Here is a 20,166-nt window from a genome sequence, read left to right as displayed (position 1 = left end):
AGAAATATAATCCTTTAATCAGTATAACTGACTCACTGTATTTCCCATCCACTATTTCATTATTGTGTGTATTTTCACTCATGCATTTCTCCCTCTTCTGTGGCTGTCCGAATCCTTTTTCTGCTCATAAGGCATCATTTTGAAGCCATCTTAACCATTCTAACTCCCTTCAACAACTACCCCTGCCCAGTGATTTCTCTTGAACTCCTAATCATTAATGAGATTTCTCACAATGGATGTAAGTTGAACTAGATAAACTCTTGAAATACTTTTAAATTCTAGACTCTAGATGGTAAAGTCCCTAAAGATAGGAATTTACCTCATTAGTTCTCTTCATCAAGTATATATAATTCATGACAGTAAATAATCCATATTAAAATGTATTACTCTATCAGTATTATCAATACAAATATCAATAACATCAATATAAAATGAAGTTCAAATAGAAAAGTTTAAAGTAAATTGACCTCCAGTGCTAGTTACCAATTTCAGCTCCTAATCCTAATTCACCTTTCACTGCCTGCTCTGTGATAACAGCTGGACCCTATAAGTGTTTCTTTATTTTTGGTCAGCTCAAGCAGTGTTAAGCTTTGCCAGTAAAGGGTGCTTACAGAGCCACAGTCCATAAGGAAAGCACCTTCTCTTGTCAGCTTCTCTGCAGACAATTTTTGAAGAGGTGGCTGTGGTACAACCCTGTCATTAACATGTACTGCACCCTGAAAAGAAAAAGAGAGAATGTGAATGAGATTACATTACTATCATCACAGTTTGGGGGCTAATGGTCACAAACCCTTTATGAAGCATTGGAAAATAACACTTGGGAGTTTTGCATGATATAAAAAATACTGATTATATGCTACCACCTTGGCTGTAGAATCGACACACTCAAATGTATTCAAATTTAAAAAGTAAAAACATGAATACATAAATGATCTGTCACATTCCCTTCCCTCTTAGGGTGGGGTCAGAATACATTACAAGTGTGACTATTGGCTCTTTTTTTACATTTATTTGGCAACATAACATTATGTTTGGAATTAATACTAATTCCAAAGAATATAGTTTTCACACAGGGAAGATAAAAGACACTACATATTTGCATATTAAAATTATTATTGGATACCAGATTTGGTTTACTATATAATCAAAATTGCAACTGATCTTAGCAAAAGCAGTCAATATTGGCCAGGCATGGTGGCTCATGCCTGTAAACCCAGCACTTTGGGAAGCCGAGACGGGCAGATCACTTGAAGTCAGGAGTTTGAGACCAGCCTGGCCAATATGGTGAAACCCTGTCTCTACTAAAAGTACAAAAATTAGCCAGGCATGGTGGCATGTGCCTGTAATCCCAGCAACTCGGGTGGCTGAAGCAGAATTGCTTGAACCTGGGAGGCAGAAGCTGCAGTGAGCCAAGATCACACCACTGCACTCCAGCCTGGGCGACAGAGCAAGATTCTGTCTTTAAAATAAAATTTTAAAAAAATAAAATAAAGAGAAGCAGTCAGTATCTACAAAATATAAATGGAAATGTCCACTCTACAACTTAGCTTTGTAATACATATTATAACCAAACCTACAAGACAAATTACTTCCGATATGAAACTATTTTTTAAAACTACTTAACCACTGATGGTATCTGAGAGTCCTGCCATCCAATCAGATCCACAGCCAGTGTCCTTATTTAACGTATTACTACCACAAGGGGGAAAAGAGTTAAAAAGAAAAACCAGTTGATAGTATATTATCATCTTAGCTGTAGAACAAGACACTCAAATATATTCAAATTTAAAAATTTCAAATGCACTAAAATACATACCTCATCTGTCAATCTGTCTATCCTGTATAAGTTGGGATGAATCATTTTCATTAGATGAACAAGTGGCTGAGACTTTATCTGACACATGGCGTATACACGATCATCCAGCCGTGTGCTTGTACCTGTTCTAAATGCTTTCTACAAGGAAAAAGATAAACGTTTTCAAGTAAAATACAAATATGGTGGACAAATATTAAAACAAATATACACTGTCAATCATGGAAAAAGCATGGCCTTTAAATCAAGACAGACCTAGATTCAATTCTCAGCTCTGACATTTAATAGGTATGTGATGCTGGAGCAAGTTACCTAGCTCCTCTGAGCTATATTGTCATCATGAGAAAAACAGGGAAAATAATACCTCTTTAGGTTGTTGAAAGGATTAAATAAAATGATGCATTGACACCTTTTATGGTGCCAGAGACATGGAAACATGCTTAATATTAGTTCCTGTCCTTAAAGAGTCTCTTTCCAGAGGACATACTAAGAGTGAGCTATGACTGCACCATTATGCAAACTGCTCACACACATTAAAGAAGAGAGAATATGGTTTCACTAAAGTCAACATGTATTTGTATACCTTCATTTTCCACTGATCTTTTCTTTTCTTTTTTTTTTTTTAAGAAGGAGTCTCGCTCTGTTGCCCAGGCTGGGGTGCAGCGGCACGATCTTGGCTCACTGCAACCTCCGCCTCCCAGGTTCAAGCAATTCTCCTGCCTCAGCCTCCAGAGTAGCTGGGATTACAGGCACGCGCCACCAGCTAATTTTTGTATTTTTGGTAGAGACGGGGTTTCACTATGTTGGCCAGGCTGGTTGCAAACTCCTGACATCAGTTGATCCGCACACCTCGGCCTCCCAAAGTGCTGGGATTACAGGCGTGAGCCACCATGCATGGCCCCATTGATCTTTTTCTATTCTTCAAAACTCTTTCAATGCTAAAGTGAATAATCCTCTAGTTAAGTATTAGAAAACAACAACCTAGATTTCCTTTCTTCATATACTTATCTGAGAATTTTAAAAAACAATATTAAATATAGCAATGTATAAAAAGCTACCTGTTTGAGAAGGGCCAAAACATAGAGAGGAAACAACTTGAGGGAGCTGGGCGCCATCAATGCAGAGTGCTGTAAATTTGAGACGGTTGAGCCATATGCAGACAATGAGTCCACTACAGCATTCACTAAGGCATCTCTTGCATCTGACAGACTTGATGAAACGGACCGATCCACAGCTAAAAAGCAACCAAAGTGAAAGGTATTTTAACCATTAGAATCCAATGGGCACTATAAGAGAGAAAATTTATATGCATTATTTAAGAAACAAAATTCAGCTAAGTTTTTAGGATGGAAAAATGCATTTCATCAGCTCCCTCATTTCAAGTGTCTTCTTATACATTTTTTTCTGAAATAAATCTGACAATCAGAACAAGTCTAGATTCTTTTGGACATTTTTGTTTTAATCTCTTAAGTCTAAAAACACTTAGCCAGGCTGGACATGGTGGCTCATGGCTGTAATCCCAGCACTTTGGGAGGCCAAGGTGGGAGGATCACTTGAGCCCAGGAGTTCAAGACCAGATTAGGCAACATAGTGAGACCTTGTCTCTACAAAAAATAAAAAAATTAGCTGGGCATGGTGGCATGTGCCTGTAGTCCCAGCTATTTGGGAGGCTGAAGTAGGAGGATTGCTTGAGCCTGGGAGGTCGAAGCTGCAGTAACCTGTGATTGTGCACTCTGGCATGGGTGACAGAGCAAGACCCTGTCTAAAAACAAACCCCAAAACATGTAGCCCCTATTGATATTAGTGTAGAAATGCATATTTTTCCATTTACTTCTGAAAAAGCCTTGGGAAGGTTTCCATTACTCAAACGCCAAATCACATGTATCATTTTTTTCTGCTCAACCAATGTAATTTCTGCAATCTGAATTATACCTTGTGATCCTCTACAATTTTTGTAAAGCATTCCAAGCCAACAAATTTTTTGAAAAGGAAAAATAAACACAAGTTTTCATGCAGCCATTAAGAGACATGTAACATGAAACTTATTTTTCTACAATAATATATTCTATTAAAATAGGAAAAAACTATAATATATATGCCCAAGCACTAAAAATAAAATTATATTAAAAAACAATTTGTTATAGCATAATTAATTCAAAATCTATATATAAAATTATACTTAAAAAATCTGGATCCTGAGGTTTGGGGTACAACTGATTCCATCATAATGAACCTGCATATCTACTCCCTGAATCAAAAACAGAAGTTAAAATTAAGAAATAAATCTGATATATAAGCTTTTGATTTTAGTTAAATATTTAAGAGAATCTGATAAAATCCTTCTTCTTTTCTCCCCCCACCCCCGAGACAGAGTCTCCCTGTTTCCCAGGCTGGAGTGCAGTGGTGCGATCTTGGCTCATTGCAACCTCTGCCTCCTGGGTTCAACAGATTCTCCTGCCTCAGCCTCCTGAGTAGCTGGGACCACATGTGTGCACCACCACACCCAGCTAATTTTTGTATTTTTAGTAGAGACAGGGTATCACTCCATTGACCAGTCTGGTCTTGAACTCCTGAAGTCAAGTGATCCACTTGTTTCAGCCTCTCAAGTACTGGGATTACAGGCATGGGCCACCACACCAGGCCTGATTAAATGCTTCTGTTATTTAAAAAAATTTGGATCCTTTAGTAAATGCTATTATAATTTTCCCCAAATTAGTATTAATGACTCTCTTTCTCTAGGACTACATGGGAAATAGCAAGGCTTGTTTCATGTCTAAGTTTATCTACAAGGCAAATTCATTAAAAACATTTAAGTGCTATGTTAATTCTCAAAAGGATTTTTTAGACTTACATATAATTAGTTTAAGTACAGTTCTATAGTGATTATGTGTCATATGCATAGCCATGTAATCTCTACCACAATCAGGATACACAATAGTTCCATCACTCCAAAATTATCCCCCTATACTTGCTCCTTTGCAGTAAAACCCTCCCTCGGCCTCAACCCCAATTAGTCACCATTTGATAATTTTCCCTTTCCCTGAATGTCATATATATGGAATAATTTGTATGCAGCTTTTTTTTTTGAGATGCAGTCTCACTCTGTCACTCAGGCAGGAGTACAGTGGCGCGACCTCGGCTTGGCTCACTGCAACCTCTGCCTCCTGGGTTCAAGGGATTTTCCTGCCTCAGCCTCCCAAGTAGTTGGGATTACAGGGGTGCAGCACCACGCCCAGCTAATTTTTTTCTTGTATTTTTAGTAGAGACAGGGTTTCACCATGTTGACCAGGCTGGTCTTGAACTCCTCACCTCAAGTGATCTGCCCACTTCAGCTTCCCAAAGTGTTGGGATTACAGGCATGAGCCACCCACACCTGGCCTATGCAGCTTTTTGAGTCTAGCTTCTTTCATTCAGCACAATGTCTTTGAGAGGCATCCATGTTTGTTTAAGTATTAACAGTTCATTCCTTTTTATTGCTGAATTATATTCTATTGTATGAGTGTACCATGGTTTGTGCATACATTATTTGAAGGACATTTCAGTTTTTACCACATTTTTAGAGATCATGAATTCCCTCAAAGATTCTGAAAGTAAGATTAAGGAAGAAATGTGAGGACAGTCTGATTCACAATGCAGTAAATAAAAATGTAAAACATACGCTTTTTAAATAAGAGAAAACCCTAGCTTCAGTTTCTTTTCTTGTTTTTTTTTTTTTTTTTTTTTTTTGAGACAGAGTCTCGCTCTGTTGCCCAAGCTAGAGTGGAGTGATGCGGTCTCGGCTCACTGCAACCTCCGCCTCCCAGGTTCAAGCGATTCTCCTGTCTCGGTCTCCTGAGAAGCTGCGATTACAGGTGCCTGCCACCACGCTTGGCTATTTTTTCATATTTTTAGTAGAAATGGGGTTTCACCACGTTGGCCAGCCTGGTCTCAAACTCCTGACCTCGTGATCCACCCGCCTCGGCCTCCCAAAATGCTGAGATTACAGGCGTGACCCACTGCCACCAGCCAAGCTTCAGTTTTTAAGATAGAAAAATACATTTCACATGTTCCTTCAATTTTTACTCACCCATGTTTGCCAGAAGGCAGATGGCAGCTTGTACATCCACTCCCGCATATACATCTGCTAGTGAACTTACCACTGGCAAACAAAGTGTATGTACTCTAATTCTCCGCTCACCTAACAAAAAAAAGTCATTGAAAATACATTAGATCAAAAAGGAAATAAAGCAAACCAAACATGTCGAATACTTTTTTCTTTCTTTCTTTTTTGAGACGGAGTCTTGCTCTGTCTCTTAGGCTGGAGTGCAATGGTGCGATCGCAGCTCACTGCAACCTCTGTCTCCCAGGTTCAAGTGATTCTCCTGCCTCAGCCTCCCAAGTAGCTGGGATTACAGGTGCCTGCCAACATGCCCAGCTAATTTTTGTATTTTTAGTAGAGATGGGGTTTTACCAGGTTGGCCAGGCTGGTCTTGAACTCCTGACCTCAGGTGATCCACCCACCTCGGCCTCCCAAAGTGCTGGGATTACAGGCGTGAGCCACCGCCACGCCCAGCCACAAGTTGAATTTTTATTCAAGTTATTGTTTTGGCTAGATTACAACACCAACAGGATTTTGAGATGTAAAAACCAAGTTCTACAATGAACATTTTTAGAAGAAAATTAAACACTCTCCAAATCTGCAGAGTATGAACATACGCTATATCACTCATTCTAAATTATATCCTATAGAGTAAAATACCAGAAAACTTAACTGTCAAGTAACAAATGAAGGCCTTAATTGCTAAGCAGTTTTTTACTTTTTGGGGCAAGAAATAATACAAAGAATGGCATAGCTGGATTTAGCAGGAATTGTTTTGAAACAAGATTCTAAGAATACAAGTCTTCCATAAATTAAAAAAGTGTACTATTCAAAGATTCAAAAGTGAGACTTAAAAAAAGAAAGAAAATAACAACATATATTTGATTAACTAATACAAATTCCATTACTTCCCACTGTGTATTCATTCTTTTTCCCCACTCCACTAAAGGCCATATGAAAGGAGGGGAGAATTACTGCTGCAGACTATATTTCATTTCTGTTAACATTACCTTTGCTTGATGTATATAATAGGGCTGTTTGAAAACATACTAAGGAAGTATCTGTTAAACTTTCTTCAATTGACAACTGCACCGCAAATCCAGCATCAGGATTGATGTTGGCAAGGGATAACAAATCAGTAGAACGGACAAAGAAGTTACCATGAAAAGTGTGCATTGAAAGACCTAAAAAGGAGAAAATCATATAAAAAATGAAGTTAACAATAGTATCTTCACCTCAAGCTAAAGTTACTTTTTAAAGTCAAAGATGTTTATGATTTTGAATCAAAAGGATAACTGGGGAGTCAAGGTTCAAGCATAGGCAGAGTTTCTAAAATATTAATTCAAAAAAACCAGTGGACGTTATATAAAAGGGAGACTATACATTTCACTTGTATTGACACCTAACCTTATTTACATTTTCTCACATGTGACTTGAAGTCAGACATAATCTGACTAAACATTTGTTTAATTTACAAAATTAAATGAGGGTTATTACATAACTCATCCTAGATTTAAAATAAAGGTAAAATAAAGGATTAAAACAAATATTCACATAAAACCAAGGAAGTGTGCATTAAATGATTATGAAGGCAAAGACCCTTAATTTGACAATTCTTATTTAAGATCTTCCCTATTCCTCTAATTCTCTTTCTAAAATCATTTCTAATATAGGCTTTCTCTTAGGTTCTTCTGAGTAAACCAAACATTACTTTTGTCTACTTATTCAAGTTATTTTTTAAAATTGGGCAAGGATTATTCAATAACTATTATCTATTTAAAACATGGTATAGCTAACCAGATCAAACAGTCTTCCATCATGAACAGTCAGAGGTAGTCAATACATGGAATGCTCACTGACTTTGATACAAGTATTTAATATAAAATATAACTTTCACAACTTCATACCTTTAGTACACCTTATTCTCATAACAGCTTCAAACCCAATTTTTCTTGTAAGATACCGTTTTAGGTCTTTTTGTAACTTTTCTGCTTGTGAAGGATTGTGAGTATAGTGGAATGATGGATAATAATAGATGCACCCTGCAGAATACTTGGACATGCAAGCTTTAGAGAGAAATACAAAAAGTATTAGCTACAGAAATAATAATATTCTACTTGTCCAACAGTAGTACAGATTCTACATTATGAAGAAATCTAAGTCATGAGAAAACCTAAGCCATCAAAATAAGAACATACAAATCTGAGAAAACAGTAATATCTATAAAATATACAATAAAGTTTACTGTTGAGCAGAATGGTAAGGGAATCATGCTATATAAACAAAATACTAGTGACATTTTATATTTGTATAGTGCTTTAAACTTTACTGGTAGTTTTCATAGATATTGTCTATCTAATGCACATGACTTTCTCCCTAAAATATTGAGAATGCTTACTGAAAAGTTTAGATTTAATTATGCATTAAAAATGTTCATTTAAACAAATGTACACATGATGACTTTCCTTACCTAGAGAAGCAAGATCAGAATACTGTGAACTTAAAAGGAACAAATCCACTGCAGTTTGCTGTCCTGAGCAATCTAATGCAAGTTTCTTATAAAAATCAGTTGCAGGGCCAAGATGTTGTACCACCTAAGTCAACAGATCATAAAGTAAGAGCTAGAAATCTTTATGCTCATGTTTTCATGTCACTTTTATAACAAAAAGGATGTCCTCTGCCTCCCTACCAAACTAAGAGTTTTTTAAATGTCTAGGCATTTGGTGCAGATTTCCTATGATAATAATAATGATAGATAATCTTTATAAAAAACATTTATGTGCCAGCACTGTTTCACACAAATTAATTTAATTTTCATAACACATCTCATATGGTTTTTATCATCTACATTTTCAGACGAAGAAACAGAGGCAATAACTGATTAAGTAACTTGACCAAGATTACATAGATATTGAGAAGTGGATATTGGAATATAAACCCAAGAAATCTGGCTGCAGAATGAGTGCTGTTAACCATTATTAAATATTGTTACTAAGAGAGTAAAAGATTAAGGAAGGTGTTTCTTTTGGTATGAGAAGACTTGAACTGAGAAGGTGACACTGGAGAGAATCTCCAAGTTCTTAATCACCATACAATATTTCCTAAAAAAAGTTTCAATCCTCTTAATTACACTGCATGATGATTATATTAGAGCTTACTCTAATATAAGGAATTAAGGATATGAAGGAATATGTAAACCAGAAAAGATACTGAAACTTTAGAGTCCCAGGCAGACAGATAGAGAATATTTTTGAAAGTTAAATAAGAAAACAAAACAAAACTCTATCAAAGGATTCAGTAAATATATAATAGCTTCCCTGTGTTCAAAACACCACAGTAGTTTATAATGGATTGTAATGGGTCAACGAAACTAAACGCCAGCTACACTTGTTGATGAGTTTAAAATACATACTTATTTTAAGATTAGCTTCCTTCTCAAATGCAATTTTAAAAGACAATTTCTATAAAGAGTGAAATATGGTGCTTTTTTTTCTCTAGCATATTGGTGAAGAATAAAAAAAGCAACGCTACTTAATGGTGGTTACAGGATGAGAGTCCTTAAGAAGAGAAGTTGATTAAAAAACCCAAATAAACAAAACATTCTTTATTTAATAACTTAAAGATTATGCCCTTTAACCCAATAATTTCACTTTTAGGAATTTATCCTAAGACAAATCTGGATATGAGGCTAAAGATTTATGACACTATTAAAACTGTTTAATTCATACTCATAACTACTTATAATGATATTTTCTCAAATATATGTTGAGGCCAGACAGAATTTGTACAAAAGAAGAATGAATATTTTAGTTCATTTATTATTTGAAAAAGGGCTTAAAAATGCCTGATCAAATCTTCACATAAAACCCAAGTAATGTTCAGCTTCATATATGCCTTTCATTGTTATTATTATTATTTTTTTTTTTGAGACCGGGTCTCGCTCTGTTGCCCAGGCTGGAGTACAGTGGCAGTGATCACAGCTCGCTGCAAACTCTGCCTCCCTGGTTCAAGTGATTCTCCTGCCTCAGCCATCTGAGTAGCTGGGATTACAGGCTTGCATCACCGCACCCAGCTAATTTTTGTATTTTTAGGAGAGATGGGGTTTTGCAATGTTGGCCAGACTGGTCTCAAACTCCTGGACTCAAGTGATCCACCCTCCTTTGCCTCCCAAAGTGCTGGGATTATAGGTGTGAGCCACTGCACCCGGCCATTACTGTTATTTTTTAAGATAGGGTCTCGTTACATTGCCCAAGCTGGTTTAGAACTCCTAAGATCAAATGATCCTCTAGTCTCAGCCTCTTGAGTAGCTAAGGTTACAGGCAGGTGCTACCACACCCAGCCCTTTTTTTAAAAAAATAGTGCAAATACAGGTCTGGCTCACATCTGCAATCCCAGCACTTTGCGGGGCTGAGGCAGGGGTATTGCTTGATCTCGGCAGTTTGAGGCCAGCCTGGGCAACACCGCAAGATGTTGTCTCTACTTTTATAAAACAAAAGAAAAAAATACTGAAGACAACTATTTAATAGCTGAAAAGCAATCAATTAATTGATTACTTTCACATTTACTTTCTCTGTGACTTCAGAGAATGCTCACAATATATTCTCCAGTGAAAAAGGTCAAACACACACACACACACATATATATATACACACACACGTATGATGCCCAATTATGCTTATTTGTATGTTTGTATAACTAAATGCTAGTATCATTAGAATATTGGTGATCTATGCTTTTCTCCACTTTCCAAGTATTATACAATGATCTGTGTTATCTTCATAATTAAAAAGTTTATTAGTATGAGCATGTTGAATTACAATAGTTACATTTAGTAAGTTTTACCACTTACGTAATAGAAAAGAACACTGGAGTCAGAAAATCAAGTTGCACTTTTACCATTAAATAGTTATTTAACCTTTAACTAGATACTCTACTTCCTCATCTATAAAATGAAAGGGTTAGACTAAATGATTTCTAAATTTCTATGACTTACAAAGCATAAAAAGAACATACTGTGACACAAAACCAAAAAGATAATTTGAGTTAAAAACTCTCGCCGGGCGCGGCGGCTCACGCCTGTAATCCCAGCACTTTGGGAGGCTGAAGTGGGTGGATCACGAGGTCAGGAGATTGAGACCATCCTGGTTAACACTGTGAAACCCTGTCTCTACTAAAAACACAAAAAAATTAGCCAGGCGTGGTGGCAGGCACCTGTAGTCCCAGCTACTAGGGAGGCTGAGGCAGGAGAATGGCGTGAACCCGGGAGGCAGAGCTTGCAGTGAGCCGAGATCGCACCACTGCACTCCAGCCTGGGCGACAGAACAAGACTCCGTCTCAAACAAAAACAAAAACAAAAACAAAAACAGAAACAAAACAAAAAACTCTCTGGCGGCCGGGCGCAGTGGCTCACGCCTGTAATCCCAGCACTTTGGGAGGCTGAGGCAGCCAAATCACCAGGCCACGAGTTCGAGACCAGCCTGACCAACATGGTGAAACCCCCGTCTCTACTAAAAACACAAAAATTAGCTGGGTGTGGTGGCACACGCCTATAATCCCAGCTACTCAGGAGGCTGAAGCAGGAGAATTGCTTGAACCCGGGAAGCAGAGGTTGCAGTGAGACAAGATCACACCACTGCGCTCCAGCCTGGGCAACAGTGTGAGACCACATCTCAAAAAAGAAACAAAAAACAAACAAAAAAACCCCAACTCTCTTGCCAGTATTTTATTACTAATGAAGTAGAATAAACAAATAATTATACAATCTTGAATATGACAAAAAACTAAATATAAAATACCTTTGTACTTGATCTCTGATTAGGATCTTCTCTGGATTGCAGAAGTCCTGCACCCAAGGAAGGTAACTGTGTCTGAAATACAGACACACGGCCACCTGTTGGAGACATTAATTTAAAGGCAGCCTGAAGTGCAGGACCAAGGGCACTGTGTGTTTCTCTTGTATTGGTGAACATATTTGGTAATGCATTCAGTAAGTCTTTTATAAGCTGAGAAAACAAAGATCAAAAATTGAATTACTGAGAAGGCAAAGGAATAATCTTCTTTTAAAACATTCCATAGTATATCATGTGTCACTGTATTTCTGGGGACTGGAAACTGAGGAGTCAATAGATATGCCATTTACATTGTCTATTATTTGTAATATTCATATATCAAGTAAACAAATGTTAAACATTTTAGTTACCAGTCACAATATAAATATTTTTATGCTTTAAGAAAATAAATCAATCTTACCTCTTTACTTTCATATAGATTCACAAGTAAACTATCCGGTGTAGGCAGAAAAACATCTATAGGGAAAACACATATTTTAATCAACAAATCAAACAAAAGAATACATTAGAAAATCTTAGTTTTTATCAGGTCATACATGTAATGTGTACTATAATTTTGCTTTATTTTATTTTTTTTTTGAGATGGAGTTTCGCTCTTGTTGCCCAGGCTGGAGTGCAATGGCGTGATCTCGGCTCACTGCAACCTCCACCTCCCGGGTTCAAGCGATTCTCCTGCCTCAGCCTCCTGAGTAGCTGGGATTACAGGCATGCGCCACAACGCCTAGCTAATTTTGCATTTTTAGCAGAGACGGGGTTTCTCCATGTTAGGCTGGTCTCGAACTCCTGACCTCAGGTGATCCACCCACCTCGGCCTCCCAAAGTGCTGGTATTACAGGCTTGAGGCACTGTGCCCAGCTAATATTGCTTTATTAAATATACACAGTCTGTATATATTATACATACATGTGTGTAATACATACATAGGCAGAAATAACTGCTTTATTAAATATACACACTCTGTATATATTATACATACGTGTGTAATACATACATAGGCAGAAATAACTTAGAATCAAGTATTTCCAGAAAAACAATTATTTTGAACAAATACTAAAGTGCATGACATTATCCTCACAGCATATAGCAAGATGTATATTAAAATAAAGTAGCCCCCATTTCAAAGTCCGTAGTTAGAAAGGCTTTTATTTTACTGACTGCTTACCATCTATATCAGACACAATCAACATTTGAGGCTGTGATAATCCTTCTTGTAAATTGTAGAAATGAATAGTGCTATCAAAGGTCATGAATCCTATTCTTGTTCGTGAATCTCCAGGAAGCCTAAAGATAAAAATGACAATTTTAAATTCAGAGTGCTCAGTAACATATTTCATTTCAGAAAATAATGAAATAGTAATTTAAATCCAAGGATAATTACACATATGCTTTTCTACAGGGGACAGAAAAATTATTCCTATCTAAACAAATATATATCAGAGAAGAAGACCAAGGTGAAAACTTACTTCCAGTTCCAATATTAGAACAATAGTATATCTTGCTTAAGCATTTTAAGGGCAGAATGACAAATGAGTACTTTCCAAGAAAAGATTGAATATACTGCATATCAGATTTTAATGTGTAAAATTTTACACAAAAACCACATTTATGAACATTGAAACATTTTATCTATCATTAATCTTTTAAAATCCTGTTAGAGCTGTTTTCAAAAGTCAATGCCACAGTATAAAAGAATAAATTACCATTTCACTGCCTGTCAAGCTTTCTTTATTAATAAGATAGATGCCACATCTTACAGAAGCATATTACTAAGTACTACCAACTATGTTAACTTCAGTTATGTAATTTATTGTTTTAGCAATGCCTTTAAAATATCTTTGGATACTATAGGATGCCAAAATAGAATATGCATCGAAGCAAGAAGCATTATCACTGCTATGGATAACTGATCAGGGTATTCAGATATAGTCTACAAGGTGGGTCAAGAGCATTTCAGAGAACAAAAAGCTACAAGTTATGTGGATGTTCAGCTTACCAGTATGGTGAATATTTACGATGTTTCCACAGACTAATCTTCACTCCTGTGAGACTTCTAAGATCACTGAGGAGTGGGGTCATTTGTTACTACTGACCTACTCCAAGCTAAAAATACACAAAGTTGAGCTGAAACTGCTCCAGCATCAAACTCTTCTTTCTCAAAGAAGTTTCCAGAGCCCTTTCCAAAAACATATTATACATTTGTTGCTATTCTATCACTTTCTTTTTCTTTTACTTTCCCAATGCTTGTTTTCTGCTGTAATCAAATAGAAATATTTTTAAAACATTTTCCATTCCCAGTTTTACACTTTTGGTTTTGCAGTCTATTTAATTTACAAGTTGTCAGTCATCTCTCTCAGTGTGGCTCCTATATCATACTTTTCCATACAAGGCTAATAGAGTAAATGGATTTCTGGAGCACAGTGACGGAAGAGGAGCTTGCTCCATCCACTCCATGCATCAACCTGGTATTTTAGTACCTCCAAGAATGGTGTACCCTCTTGGGGGATTAAAACTTGGTATTTAAAGACAAAAACAAGCCAGGTGCAGTGGCTGTAATCCCAGCACTTTGGGAGGCCGAGGTGGGTGGATCGTTTGAGCTCAAGAGTTCGAGATCAGCCTGGGCAACATGGCAAAACCCTGTCTCTACTAAATATACAAAAATTAGCCGAGTGTGATGGTGTGCGCTTGTAGTCCCAGCTACTAAGGAGGCTGAAGTGGGAGGATCACTTGAGCCTGGGAGGTCAAAGCTGCGGCGAGCAGAGATCACACCACTGTACTCCAGCTTGGGGAACAGAGCAAGCCTCTGTCTCAAAAAAAAAAAAAAAAAAAAAAAAGACAGAAACATCAACAACAAGCCAACCAATCAGTCTGTAGAGTAGTCTTCCGTTGCCACTCACTGTTAAAGCTATTTTTGAAGTAAGCACTTGTGACTAAAGTAGGGGTAAATACTTCAAGGATTAAAACATGAAAACTCTTAGTAACAAACACTAAAAGCAAATCTCTCAATATCTCTCAATTTTTAAAATCTTGAACATCTTAATGTTATCAGTTTCCTTTCAGGCCAAGATCAGTGATATGAAGACTATGGTGAGTAGAAGTAGCATTCAACAGGGCAAGGACTCTTCAAGCTCAAATGAAAGATAGAGGAGAACCTTTTGGAATCACCAAAGTAATTGGGACAAAGTATTCATATACAACAAGCCCCACACCTCAACAGATGTTGAGAACCACTGCAGTAGTGAACCACTCTCATTAACAACCTGAAGTCACATCTCTTGTGGGTGTTGGAGTGAAACGGAAATGTGCAAACAACTGTATTTTCCAGAGATTTGGATGGTTCATTTTTAAAGCTAGATGAGGGGCTCCTTCATGACTAATCTTGGTACACACAGAGGAGGGAATCAGAGCCAGGTATAAGCCACATATCCTATACTTGCTATTTCCATTTCCACAATCCAGCTCATTACTAATGTGCCAAAATGCTCAGTTTCTTAGCCTAGTGTGGTGGTGGGTGTCTGTAATCCCAGGTATTTGGGAGGCTGAGGCAGGAGAATTGTTTGAACCCAGCAGGTGGAAGTTGTAGTGAGCCGAGATCGCGCCACTGCACTCCAGCCTGGGCAACAGAGCGAGACTCTGTCTCAAAATAAATAAATAAATAAATAAACAAAATGCTCAGTTTCTGGCTTCCTATTTAGCACAAAATCAGTTCCCTCCTTCCCTTTAAACCAGCTCATTCTGTCTTCAGTGCAATTAGAACAAGTTTATGAAAAAAATTCCTTGCTCAGGCATAAATTACAGCCAGATTTCTCTCATCCAGATTCTTTTTTAAAAAATCCTTTTATCTTTTTAAATTTTATTTAAGCTGACAGATAAAATTGTATGTATCTGTCATGTAAAACATGTTGTTTTGAAATATATATATCTACACGGTGGAATGGCTAAATCTAGCTAATGAATATATGCATTGCCTCACAAAGTTATAATTTTTGTAGTGGGAACACAACAATTCTAATCTCTTAGCATTTCTCCAAGAATACAATATATTGCTATTAACTATAGTCATCATGTTGTACAACAGATCTCTTGAACTTATTCCTCCTATCTTTTACACTTGGGCTAGCATCTCTCGAAACCTCCCACCCCGCCCCTGGTAACAACCACTGTACTCTCTACTTTTATGAAATTTACCTTTTTAGTTCCCACAATGACTGAGAACACGCAATATCTGTTCTGATTTCGCTTAACGTGATGACCTCCAGGTTTATCCATGGTATCACAAATGAGAAAAATGTTCTTTTTAAAGGCTGGATAGTATTCCATTTGCACATATACCAGTTTCTTTATCCATCCATCTGTTGATGGATACTTAGTCCGACTATGTATCCTGACTCTTGCGAATAAACTACAAATGCTACAATAAACATGGGAGTGCAGATATATCTTCCACACACTGATTTTATTTTCTTTGTATATATTCCAAGTAGTGGGATTGCTGCATCATACGACAATTGTATTAAATTTTCTGAGGGACCTTTATACTGTTTTCTATAATGGCTGTGCTAATTTACATTCCCCAAAGTGTGCAGTTTCCCTTTTCTCCACATCCTCACCAACATGTTATCTTTTGTCTTTTTGAAGTCTCATCCAGATTCCCGATATACTGGCTAACTCAACATTTCTGGCCCCTGTGTTCAGATTGGCTGAGTCAGACAGTTAGATGAGATCTAAATTCCTGACTAAATACTAGATTTTTATGATTTTATAATTCAGATACCAAGTCATAAATCACAACTCGAGTATCTGGATTCTTATTCTATGGTACATAAGTAGTACTCTTTTTAGTTGATAAATATAACCAAACCCAATCCCACAAACTGCAAACACTTCATATTTATATAATTTATATAAATAACATACACATAGGTATAGTATGAATTAAAAATATTCTTACTTGTCTAGATTTTCTAGGAGTGACTGGCACAAAATTGTCAAATATCCAGCTTCCACTGCATTATGAGACACGTCTAAAACAAACAAGTAAACTGCAGGTTGAGGAGGACGCAGCTGAAAGGAATAAAAATAAAGTAACTTATTTGGTAGGTACAATTTATTCTTTTTATATATTACTATTGCTACTGGATATTTACTGAATATATTAACACAAAAAACACACAAATAGGATTGCTATTTTGTAATATGTGCTCATGAAAATGATATGTTCTTCTTTAATTTTTTTCTTTTTAGTTGGTTGTGGACTAAGCATGATAAGGCAGTTGATACACAGCCACAGTTAAATAGATGGGTTAAATGTTTTTCTGATAAGGAGTGTTGGCTAAGAGTTCGTTTTTAAAAAATTAGGCTTATGATTTAATACTAAGCTCTCTAGATGTACATCCCTTCCCCTTTCCTAAAACAAATTTTAAACCCAACAATTTGCCATTAGTACCAGCTATTGGTTTACCTGGAGGTGACTGAATCCTAATGTTTAAGTGCTATGTGTAAAGAAAGTCCTTGTGATGGTATTGTAAATACTATTTTTTTTTTGGAGACAGAGTCTCACTCTGTCATCCAGGCTGGAGTGCAGTGGCACAATCTTGGCTCACTGCAATCTCTGCCTCCCAGGTTCAAGCGATTCTCCCGCCTCGGCTTCCTGAGTAGCTGGGACTACAGGCACATGCCTCCACGCAGAGCTAATTTTTGTATTTGGTAGAGACGGGGGTGGGGGGGTTCACTATGTTGGCCAGGCTGGTTACGAGCTCCTGATGTCAATTGATCCGCCAGCCTCAGCCTCCCAAAGTGCTAGGATTACTGGTGTGAGCCACCGTGCCTGGCCTTTAAATATATTCTTTGAAAAGTCCTTATGGCTGATAATTGTTGAAGCTTGGTGATGGGCAAAGGATGGCTCATTATACTGTTTTCTTTGGAGTACGCGTGAAAACTGCTGTTATATAAAGTTGAAATAGGCCAGGTGCAGTGGCTCATGCCTATAATCCCAGCACTTTTGGGAAGCCAAGGTAGGTGGATTGCTTGGGCCCAGGAGTTTGAGACCAGCCTGAGCAACATGGTAAAACCCTGTCTCTAGCTTGGGTGACAGAGTGAAACTCTGTCTCAAGTAAAAATTAAGTACATAAATAAGTAAAGTTAAAATAAAAGAATATATTAAATCTTTTCTTTAAAATACGCTAACGGGGCCAGGAGCGGTAGCTCACGCCTGTAATCTCAGCACTTTGGGAGGCTGAGGCGGGTGGATTACGAGGTCAGGAGATCGAGACCACCCCGGCTAACATGGTGAAACCCCGTCTCTACTTAAAAATACAAAAAATTAGCCGGGCGTGGTGGCGGGAGCCTGTAGTCCTAGCTACTCGGAAGGCTGAGGCAGGAGAATATCGTGAACCCGGGAGGCAGAGCTTGCAGTGAGCCGGGATGGCGCCACTGCACTCCAGCCTGGATGACACAGCGTGACTCCGTCTCAAAAATAAATAAATAAATAAATAAATAAAAAATAAAAATGTGCTAACCAAGGGCCATATGAATCATATGGCAAAACTTAAAAGATTATTTCTTGCTTTACCACTTCAATTAGATTAAGATTCCTAAGGACCCAATATGGAGTGGGAAAATAATAAATCATAAAGAAGGTAGGGCTTAAGAGTAAAAGTGATCAAGATAAAGTTTATTACAGTTAATACAGAAACAAACATGAAAATGGTAGTTAGGTGGGCATATGCCAAATTAGACACAAAAGAACACAAAAATTACCAAAATAAAGATGAGCCAGGTGCCAAAAATTTAATGCACATCGCTTACTCCTTTTCACCAGCAGCAGTTTCAGTTTTGCAGACAACAAGGATTAGAGATGTAGCTACAGAAGATATAGTTTTTTGGGTTTGTTTTTTTGTTTGTTTTTGAGACGGAGTCTTGCCCTGTTGCCCAGGCTGGTGTTGCCGTGGCACAATCTTGGCTCACTGCAACCTCCCCTTCCCACGTTCAAGCAATTCTCTGGCCTCAGCCTCCCTAGCAGCTGGGATTACAGGCGTGCACCACCATGCCCAGCTAATTTGTGTATTTTAAGTAGAGACAGGGTTTCACCATGTTGGCCAGGCTGGTCTTAAATTCTTGACCTCAGGTGATCCACCCAAGTGTTGGAATTACAGACGTGAGCCACCACGCCCAGCCAATACAGTTTTTATAAATATGTTAAAAAGAGAAGATACGATAACGAAGATGAGCAAAACTTAGGGCCAATAATTCGTTTTTGAAGTGAAAAGAAGAATGAGAACTTACAGTTCATATAATTAAAGAAGAGATAGAATTTTCTAATTGGAACAGAAGAAAAAATTAGAGAGAAGTCCATATCCACTTATCTTGGTATCTTGGTGAAAAAACGTAAGTTTTGGGCAAAAATGTGCATTTCTCTGTTTTGAGAGTCTTAAATTTTAAATGGTAAAAGGGTATCTATATTCATTCCATGCAAGGAAATCAAAATGGCAACAAATCATAGATGCTAGTGCCCATCATAAGACAGAACTAACATTTCCTATTCATAGAAAGCCTTCTAGGAGATCAAATAACCTTTAGAAAGATTTTCTCTTTGTTAAATATAAACTTTCAGCATTAATTTGTTTTTAAAAATTATGAGTATAAACAACTTCAAAATCTCGATAAGAGTTCACTTAACAGAAAATTACAAATGACCAACATAATTGTGTTCCATAACAAATCTTAACACGGAATAGTTACCATGTAATCTGAAGAAGCAATGAACTCCACAGTTGAATTCTGAACTTCTGGTCGTTTATGAGGCTCTCCATAAGATCGGGTAAGGGGGTTATACATAAATTCTTCAGGAACTAGATAAGAGGTCCCAGTACAAATTTAGAGACACAATTTGTAACTAAACACATATATACACACCTAAAAATAAATATCTATTATTAATATTTACACGAGGTTTAGCAATAGTTCTGCGAACATTTAATGGTAAAAATCAATCCCTTAAGCCCTCCTTAAAAAATAGATCAGGGCGGTGGCTCACGCCTGTAATCCCAGCACTTTGGGAGGCCGTGGCGGGCGGATCACGAGGTCAGGAGTTTGAGAACAGCCTGACCAACATGGTGAAACCCCGTCTCTACTAAAAAAACAAAAATTAGCCAGGCGTAGTGGTGTGCGCCTGTAATCCCAGCTACTCAGGAGGCTGAGGCAAGAGAATTGCTTGAACCTGGGAGGCAGAGGTTGTAGTGAGCTGAGATTGCACCACTGCACTCCAGCCTAGGCAACAGAGTGAGACTCTGTCTCCAATAAAAAAAAAAAAATAATCAGGGGGCCGGATGCGGTGGCTCACATCTATAATCCCAGCATTTTGGGAGGCCGAGGCGGGGAAGATCACGAGGTCAGGAGTTCCAGACCAGCCTGGCCAATATGGTAAAACC

General features: G+C 37.6%; 1 protein-coding gene across 4 annotated transcripts in view; it reads right to left on the bottom strand.

The window, feature by feature from the left end:
* Positions 1-20,166, bottom strand: part of SEC24B (SEC24 homolog B, COPII coat complex component) — a 106,044-nt gene that overhangs the window by 7,138 nt on the left and 78,740 nt on the right. For all 4 annotated transcript variants that reach the window (XM_054486520.2, XM_054486522.2, XM_054486518.2 and 1 more), the window contains 12 exons: positions 19,478-19,587; positions 16,689-16,801; positions 12,903-13,021; positions 12,141-12,196; positions 11,687-11,893; positions 8,362-8,485; positions 7,799-7,957; positions 6,902-7,075; positions 5,880-5,990; positions 2,872-3,047; positions 1,817-1,954; positions 612-716 (listed from right to left, as the gene is read on the bottom strand). In XM_054486520.2, coding sequence (XP_054342495.1) covers positions 612-716; positions 1,817-1,954; positions 2,872-3,047; positions 5,880-5,990; positions 6,902-7,075; positions 7,799-7,957; positions 8,362-8,485; positions 11,687-11,893; positions 12,141-12,196; positions 12,903-13,021; positions 16,689-16,801; positions 19,478-19,587 — 1,592 coding nt within the window. The remainder of the gene's footprint in view (positions 1-611; positions 717-1,816; positions 1,955-2,871; positions 3,048-5,879; positions 5,991-6,901; positions 7,076-7,798; positions 7,958-8,361; positions 8,486-11,686; positions 11,894-12,140; positions 12,197-12,902; positions 13,022-16,688; positions 16,802-19,477; positions 19,588-20,166) is intronic.

This window comes from Pongo pygmaeus, chromosome 3 (genome assembly GCF_028885625.2).
Source record: "Pongo pygmaeus isolate AG05252 chromosome 3, NHGRI_mPonPyg2-v2.0_pri, whole genome shotgun sequence".
Classification (NCBI taxonomy): Eukaryota; Metazoa; Chordata; class Mammalia; order Primates; family Hominidae; genus Pongo; species Pongo pygmaeus.
The sequence above is the reverse complement of the archived record's forward strand: the minus strand, read 5'-3'. Positions and strand labels throughout refer to the sequence as shown.